This window comes from Crinia signifera, chromosome 8 (assembly GCF_055691185.1).
Source record: "Crinia signifera chromosome 8, ASM5569118v1, whole genome shotgun sequence".
Classification (NCBI taxonomy): Eukaryota; Metazoa; Chordata; class Amphibia; order Anura; family Myobatrachidae; genus Crinia; species Crinia signifera.
The window spans coordinates 25,902,537-25,915,131 of NC_139224.1; the positions used below are offsets into that span (position 1 = coordinate 25,902,537).

A 12,595-nucleotide genomic window follows, 5' to 3' on the forward strand; every position below is an offset into this window, starting at 1 on the left:
GCGTGTATACACAAAGAAACCTTATTAGTCACCGTTTGATCACTGTGAGATCTTCCGACTTCATTCACAGATAGCACATGGTACGCTACGTGTTTTTCTATATATGCAGCTGCTATAAAAGGTGTAACACAAATAACAGCTGCACGCCGCTTGATAATGTACGGAGATAATAAAACATCACCCCACAAATATTTCACACTATTTCAATGTGATTTATTGTTTTCTATCATACCGTGTCAAGGCTGCTTGGGAAAAAATATATAATTAATACAGATACTCATACGCTATTGCTGCAGTCGCACCAAACTATCCTGCTTGAGCCGCCCGGGACCCTCCCAGCTGGCCGGATCGCATGCGGTCCGTTTGAATGCAATATATCGCATGCGATCCCAGCTCAGAAGCAATCCAAAAGATTGCTTCTGTAGCCTGTGCAACTAGCAGGGTCTGGTGCGGTTTGTGCGGGACAGCGCAGTGCATCGGACCTGCTGTTATTGAACTTATATTTGGGCTCTCTTGCTGTGACTGATCGCCGCAATCGCAGGAAAAAAAGCCCAAATTGCAGGTGAATTGCCTAGTGTACGGGGGTCTTTAGAAAGCGGAAGAAGTACCAACCAGCGTTTAACTGCCATGTTATAGGATGTTTGAAAAATGACAGTTGAGATCTGATTGGATGGCAGTTTATCTCTCTCCACTTTATCACTCTCTAAGGCTTACACCTAATGAGTTATTGTCCGATCTGGCTGGTTGGACCAAAAATCTGGTAATATCTGAATGTTTTTGTCAGTTTTCCAGCATTTTGAAGCAAATGGTCAACTGTCATTTGCTCCCATACAGTACAGATGGAGCGCCTCTCACTATTGCTTCGCCAGCGCCAGAATCTGGCCGCTGGTGATCGCCGGCGGAGAGGCGGCTCATCTGACTGAGACGCGCGTGCGTCTCACACGCACGCGCTTTTCAGTTTCCCGTCGGCGGGGGGACGGGAACCCTGTCCGTCTCCGCTTCAGGGAGACGAACAGGGTTAGGGGGGGGCGACAAGGCGGCGGGGACCTGGGGCGACCCTTGGCGAGGCGGCGGGGACCCGGGGGGAGCCCCGTTGTCAGGCGACGCGCGTCCCCTTACGGCGGCTGGCGGGGGATGCCGGCTGGCGAATGTTCCGCCATCCCCTGCAAGAGCGAGGGGCGCTGCATCTGTACCTGGTTTTTGTTCCAACCAGCCAGATTGTACAATAAATCTTTAGTTGTATGGCCAGCTTTGGTACATCTGCCCCTGAATCTATAAACAGAGTGTTATGATGCAGCAACCACAGTTTTTTTTTTTTTAATGCCATTTTCTGTACATACTGTAGTATAGCAATTCAGGGGTAAATTTACTAAAATGTCTAAAAATTTAAAAAGGTGGTGTTGTCCATGTGGGAATAGCTTACAGATGTCCCATAGAGGGAACAGCCAATAAGTGCTATGTAATGCAGATGTTTTCCATGTTGAGACACAGGAACAATTGTACACAGAGAAAATAAAGTGGAGCGTTCATACAGAAGTTAATGATTTTACGCTATACAGAGTTGGTGCTCCTGCTTTCTATGCAAGGTGAAAGCAAGGAGAGACTATTTTCTAAATCCCTTTTTGTCTGGAGTGTTTTTATATGTAAATGTAACATAGGATTAACTTTGTATAAATTTCATTGGAGTCAATCATATAAAAATGTCATTAATATATGCCTTAAAATATTGTATTTTTGATTCATATGTACAGAACATACTTGTAATATCATCTGGTGTGTATGGTCAATATAGTTAATGATGCTCGCTCCCGTGGGTCGTTAACAATGTCCTTTGTTGCATCTCAATTTGACCGCATGTACAACTACAGGATACAGGATAAGGACTGCCATTAAAGGTTCCATATTGAATTCATCTATTTCTTGTGTTCCTGGTATTCTCAGGTGTTTTGGTTCCGTTCTCAAAATATCTTCTTTCACTGTATATAGGCATGCGTGCACTTAAAATATCTCTATGTAAACAAAGTACAGTACTTAAAATAATACTAAAGGAAGCGTTAAGTAACAAGAAAATAAAAAAGTCTGACAAACCGATGACCTTGACCCAAGGTTGGTGAATTGCGTTGACTGATGAAGCTCTAATCTTCTCTGCTTTCAGGTTGAAGCAATCCTGGTAAATATTTTTGGAGGAATAGTAAATTGTGCCATCATAGCGAACGGTATAACAAAGGCGTGCCGAGAGCTGGAACTTAAGGTACCACTGGTGGTCCGACTTGAAGGTAAGAATTTGGTAAAGACTGTGTTGTTGGGGTCTTTTTATTAGATATTGTTTACTAATATAGCACCATTTATTTATTAGCAGACCTTATATTGCGCACACGTATAAATATGCTCATTTGTGCTCTTAATTGTCGACAACACAAACATATACAACTTGGTCTAGTTTTTGCAAGCAGTCAGTTTACCTACCCTTATGGTTTTGGATTCTGGTGGAATCTAGAGAAGACCAATAGGCTCCACACACATTATTCCTTGGTCAGAATCAGTGGTGGCTCCCAGCTGCGTGGTGACTCTGTGTAAATAAAGCTGAGTACTCATGTGTACACTTACCCTACTGATGGGTTACCACTCCCGATAAGCAGAGCTGTATGTGCCTGGCATGAACTACTGCAGACACCCATAAACAAAATTGCATAGAAGTTTCTGAGTCAACAAATATTAAACTACACACAAGATACAACCTTCTAATCCCAACCATTCCAGAACCATAATAGGCCATTTTTGTTGGCTAACATCATGCACTTCAAATGCAACTATGCAATAAACGTAGTTTCTCCCGATATCTGGAGAAGGGGCCGGCGATTTTACCTAGCTTTTCTGTAGAAACCGTACTGTGGGCAGTCAAATAAGTTTTCATGGAGGTGTAGCCATAGCAGCTAAATTATGATCACTAATTATATCCAGTTACATCCAGCAGTTGGCTTGAGAAATATATGCTCACCCTAGGAAATGTGGAGACCCTGTTCATACCTACATTAAAATACTTATAAGCAATACTGTAATGTAATTGGCCATACACGATTTCACCCGATTTCGGCGGATCGGGCCGAGAAATCCGGTGAATAGCGGCCAAATCGTATGTGTATGATGTTGGATCTGGAGATTGAACCCAACTGCACATGAAATAAATGGCCGCCAATAGGGGGGTGCTGTGGATACAGCTGTCCCAGGCCCCGGCCTTTGGAAGGGCCCGGCCAGCTCATTTTGCCCACCACAAACTAGCTATGGGCAACTTTTCTACACTTTGCACTGAGGAAGTAGAGAAGTTGCACATAGTGACCAATCAGTGAATTGTCAGTACATAGGGGGTTATTCTGATTCATTTGGAAAGGCACAATCACTCTGTAATGGACAAAACCATGTGCACTGCAGGTGGGGCTGATGTAACATGTGCAGAGAGAGTTAGATTTGGGTGTTGTATTGTTTTTGTGCAGGGTAAATACTGGCTGCTTTATTTTTACACTGCAATATAGATATCAGTATGAAGTACACCCCCCACCCAAATCTAACTCTCTCTGCCGACTTCAGTGCATATGGTTTTGTCCATTAGAGAGTGATTGTGCCTTTCCGAGTGAATCAGAATAACCCCATAGCAATAGCAGGGCTGTAACTAGGGGGTGGGGGGCTGGGGTGTCGGGGGGTCACACGCACAGGGCGGTGCAATGTGGGGGGGAGCGGTCGGGGCCGGGCAGCGGGGGTCCGGGGATGGGCAGCAGGGTCCGGGGAACGGGTGTAGCGGCAGCTGGAAGCAAGCTACGCTATTTGCCCGGCGGGAAGCAGATTTTGAAAAGACTTGCCGGACCCTGATTGGCTGAATTCTCGCAGCCAATCAGCGTCCGGCAAGTCTTTTCAAAATCAGCAGCGATTCCTGCCGCCAGGCAAATAGCGTAGCTCGCTACAAGTGAAAGATGCCGTGGCGCTGCCCGGACCAGAACCCCCGATGCCCGGACTGGAACCCCCCCTGCACAACAGAGGTATGTGGGCGCATGGTTCACTCAGCCTCCGGCACCAGAGGCAAGGCAGTCATTTGGTCCCCCCCCCCCAAGTAAGGGGGGAGAGGGGGGTGGCGACCAAATGACTGCCTTGCCCCGGGTGCCAGAAACACTAGTTTCGGCCCTGCCCATAGTCTGTGGTAGTTAAATAATAACTAGAAGCTGATTGGTTGTTATGGAAAACTTCTGTACTTTAGGGGGGGTGCAGGGGGTGGCGACGGGAGGCAGCAGAGGTCTCCGACGGAACGGGTCGTGCGAGCGTCTTGTGCGTGCATGCCCCCTTCCATCTGATAGATGTATTCGCCCCTTATTGATATTAAAGGAAATTGTTTAGAAACAAACATTATTATTATATTTTAAGATCTTGGTTTTAGGTAACACATCTTCATTTCTGGATTCTTTCCACCTGCCATTTGGACCTCACAAGCCGATACAGAATCAGTCCTTGGCTCTAATAGCTGTACAACGTGTCCTCGTCTTAGCACAGAGGAACACGTCCTTCTTTCCAGCATCCCGAAGGCAAATGTGTGTCTAGATTTCATGTCTTTTCTCCCAAACCCGTTTGTAGTGTAAGAGAGAGGGAAGTGTGTGCCGAGAAGCCTTTCAAGGTTCCTCTAAACATCAGTAGTTTTTACTATGTAATTACCCTGTTTAAAAAGAACATTAATTTGCTGTCAAAAAGCTATCAAAATATGTCAGCAAAACAGAGCACAAAATTATTCCTCTAAGCATTCTTGTAAAATTCTCTAAGTATATGTTTCTGCCGGATCAAAGAGAATATCTAGTATGACTTCACATTAAACACTGCAGGAGCCTCGGCAAACATACTATTCTTACTAGTCTCTGTCTGCCACACACTAGGTGACATATGTATTATTATTATTTTTGATTGCTTATTTGTTTTTAGGGTAATCTTCTGAGGATCATTTCCCTTTATTAAGTTTTTTCTATTTGGTTGAGCATCGCTGTCGCTTTGCATCAATTTGTTCCAGGCGTTCACTTTGTATTTTAGCGCTCTGGATATTTTATGTGCCGGCGCTGCAGGCGGACGGGTTTATAGAGACAGCTTTCGGAAACATTCTAGCGGCGCTTTTAGTACAAAGCGTAAAAATATCGTTCCCGTTCTTCACCATCTGAGATAGTGATTCCTTGCAGGCAGTGTTTATCCGTTAACAGATTCTCATGTAGCGCAGCCAATTCCGTCGCGCTTTGCAATTGGAAACAGTGATACAACAGACTGGGTATTTACAGACGGTTAAAGGTAGGAGGGCCCTGCTCGCAAGCTTACAATCTGTAGGGAAATAGGCACTTGATACTCAAGGATACATGTGTTCTATTGGGCTGTATGATACGGTGACCCAGCATTCTTGGCCAGGGTTCAGGAGAATGAAAAGTGTGAAAAGGAAAGTGGGAGAGGATATGTGTGGACTGTAGAGTGCGGATGGGATTGGATAGGAGAGGATTATGAAGGTTGTGTTGCTGGTTCTGGAAGTTGATAGTCCTTCATGAAAAGGTGAGTTCATTTTGGGAGCGCTTGTAGGTTTGGAGACTGAAAGAGAGTCTTACTGTGCGTGGGAGAGCATTCCACAGAGTGGGTGCAGCCCAAAGAAAGTCCTGCCATTGGGAATGGGAGCAAGTAATGCATGTGGATGAGACGTAGATCTTGTGAGGAGCGAAGAGGTCCAGTTGGGAGATATTTTGAGATAATAGAACAAATGTGCGTTGGTGTAGTTTGGTTTATGGCTTTGTGTGTGAATAAAAGTATTTTATGTGGAATACGGTAGAATACAGGTAACCAATGAAGGGACTGACAAAGTAGCTTTGCAGATGATGAACGTCTGGCTAGGAAGATTAGCCTCGCAGCTGCATTCATGATGGACTGTAGTGGTGAGAGTCTGTATTGGGGAAGACCAGTAAGAAGACTATTGCAATAATCAATGCGGGAGATGATGAGCGCATGGATTAGAGTTTTAGCAGTGTCTTGTGTAAACTAAGGGCGTAATTTGAAATGTTATTTAGGCGCATGTAGCATGATTTTGAGACAGATTGAATGTGGCAACAAAGAAAAGTATGAGTCATCAGTACGTGCAAGTAATCACAATGAAAACCAAAGACGGGGTAGGGGGAGCATAGAGAGATGATGGGTGTGGATCACTGAGTTGACCTTATATGGTCAATAGGTCAACATGTATAAGATAGACATCTGAAAAGGTCAACACTTTCAAAATACTACTGGTCAACATGAAAAAGGTTGATGCCAGTTTTGTTGTACTTGGGTGTTATTTTGTATTTTAAACCGCGTGACCCCAATTAGTGTACCACATTTCTTTGTGTAGCTTGCGAGCTTCGGTCAAGGTGGCTCACTGCGCTCGGAACTGGTGATTATTCCCAACCGTAGTCCAAGTGGATAGTCAATAATGAAAAAGTAGAAACCACTTTCTAACCAGCTGTGTAGAACCTGTCGACCTTTAGTGTCTGATGATCATAAGCACTGTCCAACTTTTGCATGTCGAGCGTTTGTATCTGTCAACCATATGGGGTCGTCCTATTGACTCTCGACCTATCCATCAGAACCCGAGGTGCTTTAGGGCTTAGGGAGAATGAAGCAAAAAGCATCTTGTGAACCGGTACCCAATTATACCCCTTTCACATTTCAAATGCCGGGTCACACCTGGGATTTGGACATGGGTCCGTCCCGTGAGCAACCTGGTATTTACGAGGTGAAGTTCCCACAGCGAGCCAGCAAAAAGCCGGGTAAAAACCCTTTTTTAACCCGGGTCGGATTGCTGAACCAGGGATTTATCAAAAGGCCCGTTAACACCGTAGTGACTCAAGGCAACCCTGCAACAACCTAGGTCGGACCCAGGTTATTTGTCCAGTGTGAAAGGAGTATAAATGGGTGATTAGACAGGATCACAGTCTCTGGTGGGACAAATGTAGACCATGGAGCAGGGATAGTCCTATGGGAAACGAACAGAGATAGAGGGCTTACAGGATTCTTATTCTGTAGATCAGCTACAGATGGGGCAGGCGGCGAATCGCCAGAACGTCAGCGCTGGCGATCCACCAGCAGCCTGCCTCACCATCTGACTGAGACGCGCGTGCGTCTCAATCTCTGTCGGCGGGGCAACGGGAACCCTGTCCGTCTCCGCCTCAGGAAGATGGACAGGGTTAGGGGGGGGTGCAGGCAGGCGGCGGGGACCCCGGGTTACCGCCGACAAGCCGGCGGTGACCCGGGGGAGCGGCTGGAAGCGCCGTCGGAAGGGGACGCGCGCGCCTCCTTCTCGCTATGCAGATGGCACTGGCGGGGGATGGCGGCTGGCCTCGCCATCGCCATCCCCTGCTAAGATGGGACCTGCCCCATCTGTATATTATTTTCATGACTCAAGGTCAAGAGGCTTATAAGGTCGACAGGGTCATTAAGTTGACAGTCAAAAGGTCGACATCGGGTTTTTCACTTCTTTTTTTTGAGCCGACAGGCGGTATTTCATGCCCTACCATCCACTAAGGCGTGGTGGGAGAATAAAATAGTGTGCCGAGTGTAAAAAGGCACTGTGCCCGAAGCATGGCGAGCGAAGCAGTGCACTTTTTTTGTGTCCATGTCGACTGTGTGAAAAAAAGGGAAAAACCAGATGTCGACCTTTGGATCTCCGACCTTCCCATGTCGACCTAATAACCCTGTTGACCTAACCCCATGTCAACCTTCAGTCATGTCGACCTAATGCTTGTTGACCTACTGTAGTTGGTATCTATCCAATGATCCATACGCCACCAGCCAAGTAGTGAAACAAACATATTGGCTGAAGTCACAATGAGGGTTAAACAGGGTTCTTGGGTTGTGTTTCATGGATCTTGCCAATTCAACGGGCAACGTGCAGTCAGCTGATTACATATTTATTCACTGAGACTCTATGGGCCCAATTCAGACCTGTTTGCAAGGCTACGAATTTGCAGCAGCCAGTGTTCAGTTAAGCCTCCATCCCGCTCCATTAAAATCCCACCTTCCAAATGAATGCGCCCGCTGTGTGTATGGATGTGTACGGCTGCACCAGTACAAATATGTCCAAAATCCTCCGCAACAGGCTTCCCATTGCACGTCTGCGTTTTCCTTGTCGCTCCCAGCGGTTTTCTAGGCACTTCCATGAAACTTCCGGTTCCCACCCCCACATGTCCTCTGCATGTCCAATACCATGCATACAGCCAGCGAACAGGAAAAGTTGCAGGACTTGGTCGCAGACGGGCACCACACGCGGTCATTGCGACCAATACGATTTCACGATTTCATCGATTTCACGAGTTCATGCGATCCTGAATTCGGCCCTATATCTGTATCATCTATCATATTTATATTACACTTACAACTACTCTAGTGTCGTAAAATAAAGATCTAACGTTCTCTGTGCAATGATCAGTGGGTTTGAGACAAAACTCTCACCCAGACGCTATAGGAGAACATCTGAGTCATCAGACTGCCTGTCGGGTACGTCGCCTTAATCACCTCTGCATGTAATGCTATTGGTATTAGGCAGCAGATAACAATAAACAAAGAGGAGTAGGTATATTAAAAAGGGAAAAAAAGTTATTTAAAAAGACGTCCCTCTGGAATAAACAGCAAGCACAATACACAGGTAATTTATGTACCGCTGCCTCGGAAAACGTGAATATCTGGTGACAGGTGCAGTGTAAGCAATGCTGGTGGCAGATGAACCTTTATGCTCAATGTTCCAAAAGTAAACACAATTTAAATTTAGCATACGATGCAAAAAAAATTCAAAACCATTAAAAAAAATGTTATCGTAGAGATTGATATTTTGAAAGTGCTGGTTTATCCTCATTTACTGCTATTCAGCAACACAAACCGTATCATCGTTCATCTGTTTTATTTATTTTTGTGGGGGTGATTACATTAATTATGTTTGTAGAACGTCCGAGACCCAGTTCGTTTCTTTCTGACAGTAAGTCGCTTTTCTTCATACATTTATCACGTCTAGACTCCTCTTACCATGCATGCCATTGTCCAGTGCTAGGGAGGGTGGGGAGTGATTTTATAAAGCTGCCTCCCACACGTCATGTGACTGCTCCCCCCCCCCCCCCCCCATCGAGGACTAACGAGGCGGATGGAGCTGCAGCGCCAGGCCTCCACATAAAAATAGGACCTCCATCAGGACAGCCTGATGATCACCAGCTGGTCACATGGTCTGTCATAAATCATAAGTATTAAAATTGTGTTTTTTATTTTCCACAAAAAATGGTGCAATTTTTGTACTTTTATATATTTTGGGAAACATTGGAGGCCTCACCTCCTCCACTTCATGTTCAGCTCTAGGCCCATGAGTCCCTTAATCCAGACCTGGGCCTACAGGGTGAATGCAGTGGTGGGGGTCAGCACTCATGGCCAAAAGGCCTGATTTGTCTGGGCTCGGTAAGCCAATGGTAACACTAACACATCCCCTTGTAGGCATCCGCCAGCAGGAGAAATCATTTAATGATTTATGAATGATTTATCCTGCCTTCAGAAATAAGTCAGTCTATATTGACATTTATTTTTGACAGTATCCACCGAAGAATGGGCGGACACTGATGTCCTGTGACGTTACCCACCCCGGCAGGCATCAGCCCGCCTGCGTTCCTATGGTCCAGCACTATTACCTCCCCTGGCCCTCCTCACCCACAATGAATGGCCCGGCGATGGAACTTGATGCTGGTGGTCTGAACATGCGCAAATACACTGACCCCAAAACATCGTTATAGGGCCGGATTCCGCCCCTTCTGAGTGTTAGAGAATCACCTGTGAATAATGATGTCGCTCACAGATCTATCGCTGGTACATTGTTTTCCTTTAATTTTCTTACAACTTTTTAGTTTTTTAGCCCAAAGCTGCTGTCTTTAAACATCCAACAGTGATGACACGGTACTTATGTAATATCTGGGCTCCCGTTTTTCTTATGAGACCGCATCCCCTCGCGGGGCTCGCTGCACTCGCCACGCTTCGGGCACGGTGGCTCGCTGCGCTCGCCACACTATATAAAATCAACTCCATGCATAGTTGGATAGTAGGGGTATGAAAAAATGGGGTGCATTTATCATGGGAGCCCAGATAATACATAAGTACCGATGACACAACATAGCAGGCATCTGTACCCTCAGAGAAGTCTTTTTGACTTTTATAATTCATTATTTATATATTTATTATCAGTTTCTTATATAGCGCAGCCAGTGGCGTAACTAATAAATATGCTCCCCTCCGCCGCTAATTTTGGCAGCATCCCATTCCCCGCCCGCCATTACCGCTCGGCATAATGCAGCCGCCGGTACCTGTCGCATCAATCTGTGGTCCTGGCTCTTCCTGATGTCCCGGCTCCTGCTAATGAAAGGTGACACTAAGAAAATGGCTGCCCCCGTACAGCAGACCGTATTTAAGGAAGCTAGAGGAGGCCGCCGCCTCCTCTAGCATCCTCAAAAACTGTCTGCAGTATGGGGGCAGCCATTTTCTAAATGTAATTTTTTATTAGCAGGAGCAGGGAGAGCCGGGACTGATTCACTGATGTGGCAGGAACCGGCGGCGGCATTATGCCAAGTGGTAAGGGGAGGGAGGAAGGCACTGCCAAAATAGAGCTGGGAGAGCAGGTCCCGGGCAGACGGCAGCAGGTAACAAAAGCCCCGCATTCCGTTACAGTTTCTTAAATAGTGCAGCAGATTCTGTTGCGCTTTACAGTACTGATAAAACAACAGACAGACTTGGAGGGAAGAGGGCCCTGCTGCAAGCTTACAATCTATAGGGACATAGGAGGGAAACACAAGGACAGGCACCAGTAATAGCATAGCAGTCCCACCAAGTTGCAAGTCCAGAAGGGAAGCTATATGTGTGTGATACTGAAATATGATAGGCTTGCCTGAAGAGGTGAGTTTTCAGGGAACGCTTGAACGTTTGGAGGCTGTTGGAGAGTCTTATAATGCTGGTATACAGCACCTACAGTATGTTGTCCTTGGGAGATGTGAGAACATTATCTGTATGTTCTAGTGTCAGGAATATAGTGAAACACTAAAAATGTTATATTTTATTGTTAATGAACAATAACAAACTACTCAGTTACATGACCTGATCTATAATACATGATCAAGATGGATTTTTACTGCAGTGTTTTCTTTTCACATACAAGTTTTTACAATGGCTATAAAAGAATTAAAACTCTTGGCAATATTACTCTTTGTTTGCGAAGTTGCATCACCAACAGTCATTTTGGAATGACAGCCACTGATCAACATAAAAATATTCTGTCATTTAAATATATCAATAAAAATAATTCATTTTGAAATTGTGCAAAGTGGGGAATACAATTATTTGTAAAGGGGCAGAGCTATTGATTTGCATTGCAGTACGTGTGCCCATTATTTATTCACTTGAGACAAAACAAAATGAAAATGAGGCTTTAGGGCACTTTAAACTGCTGTTTCTCAAAGTGCCCAATGCTCATACCATGCATTGTTGTTTGTAATTGGGCTTTATGGTGATGTTGGCATTACTTGATTAACCAATAGGCTAATTAGGCTGCAGCCTAGGGCACCAGGACTGGGGGCCGCCTTGCACATGACAGCTGAGGGAAAAAAAATGAAGGCCTAATTTATTCCATGCTTGTTGGCTATCACCCATCCTGATGTGCTGTGGGGGGTAAAGTTCTTAAGGTGACTGCCAGGTGGTTGTGCCAATGTGACTAAAGGTGGCCATACACAAGCAGATTTATCTGCAGATCTGTCTGGTTGGAACGAACACATGGTTATGGATGAGAGCAAATGACAGTTGACCATTTGCTTGGAAATGCTGGAAAATTGCCAAACTGTCACTCATCCATAACCATGTTTTTGTTCCAACCAGCCAGATCTGAAGATAAATCTTACTAGTGTATGGGCACCTTTACTGATGGAACCATTACATTATGTACATTGTGATACAGTGCCAGCTGGGCAGCCTAAAGCCAAAGTCTCCATCCCATGCCACAAGCATTAGATCCTACGTGCCAGTTGTATAACCTCCGTTACACGCACATGGGCAGTATGACTGGGGAGTCCCTGAGTTCCCATACACGTGTTTAGCAGCGTTACATGGGGCGCTACATGTGTATGAGCCTAGGGCACCTGGAACCTTTAATCAGGACCTGGATTTTGGTGAATTTTTAAATAATTTCTCTGTTTCTTGATGGAATTGTGGTCTGGCCAATGACTGATCTCCTCTATAACATTATTATCATTATTATTATTATTATTGTGTGTATATATAACACCCACCTCTTTCTGGCTTTTGCTTTATGTTTGGATCATTTGTGCTGCTGCAATATAGATCTTCTCACTCTTTGGTCTCTTTCTTCCAAGATTTACCCATATCTTTCTCCATCTAATCTTCACCTATTTTGCTCCCGATTCACCATCTTTTTTCGGCGAATCGGGCTGTTTTCACTGAAAATGTGATTGACCCCATTCAATGTTCGCTGAATGCCGGCCAGTTCTCCGTTTCATGCTCGCTGCAATTCGCTGGTGTATTTCAATGGGGT

General features: G+C 45.3%; 1 protein-coding gene across 1 annotated transcript in view; it reads left to right on the forward strand.

Annotated features, from left to right (window-relative positions):
- SUCLG2 (succinate-CoA ligase GDP-forming subunit beta) overlaps window positions 1–12,595 on the forward strand; it is a 212,155-nt gene that overhangs the window by 178,656 nt on the left and 20,904 nt on the right. Inside the window, exon 10 of the mRNA XM_083156025.1 lies at window positions 2,156–2,276. Coding sequence (XP_083012151.1) covers window positions 2,156–2,276 — 121 coding nt within the window. The remainder of the gene's footprint in view (window positions 1–2,155; window positions 2,277–12,595) is intronic.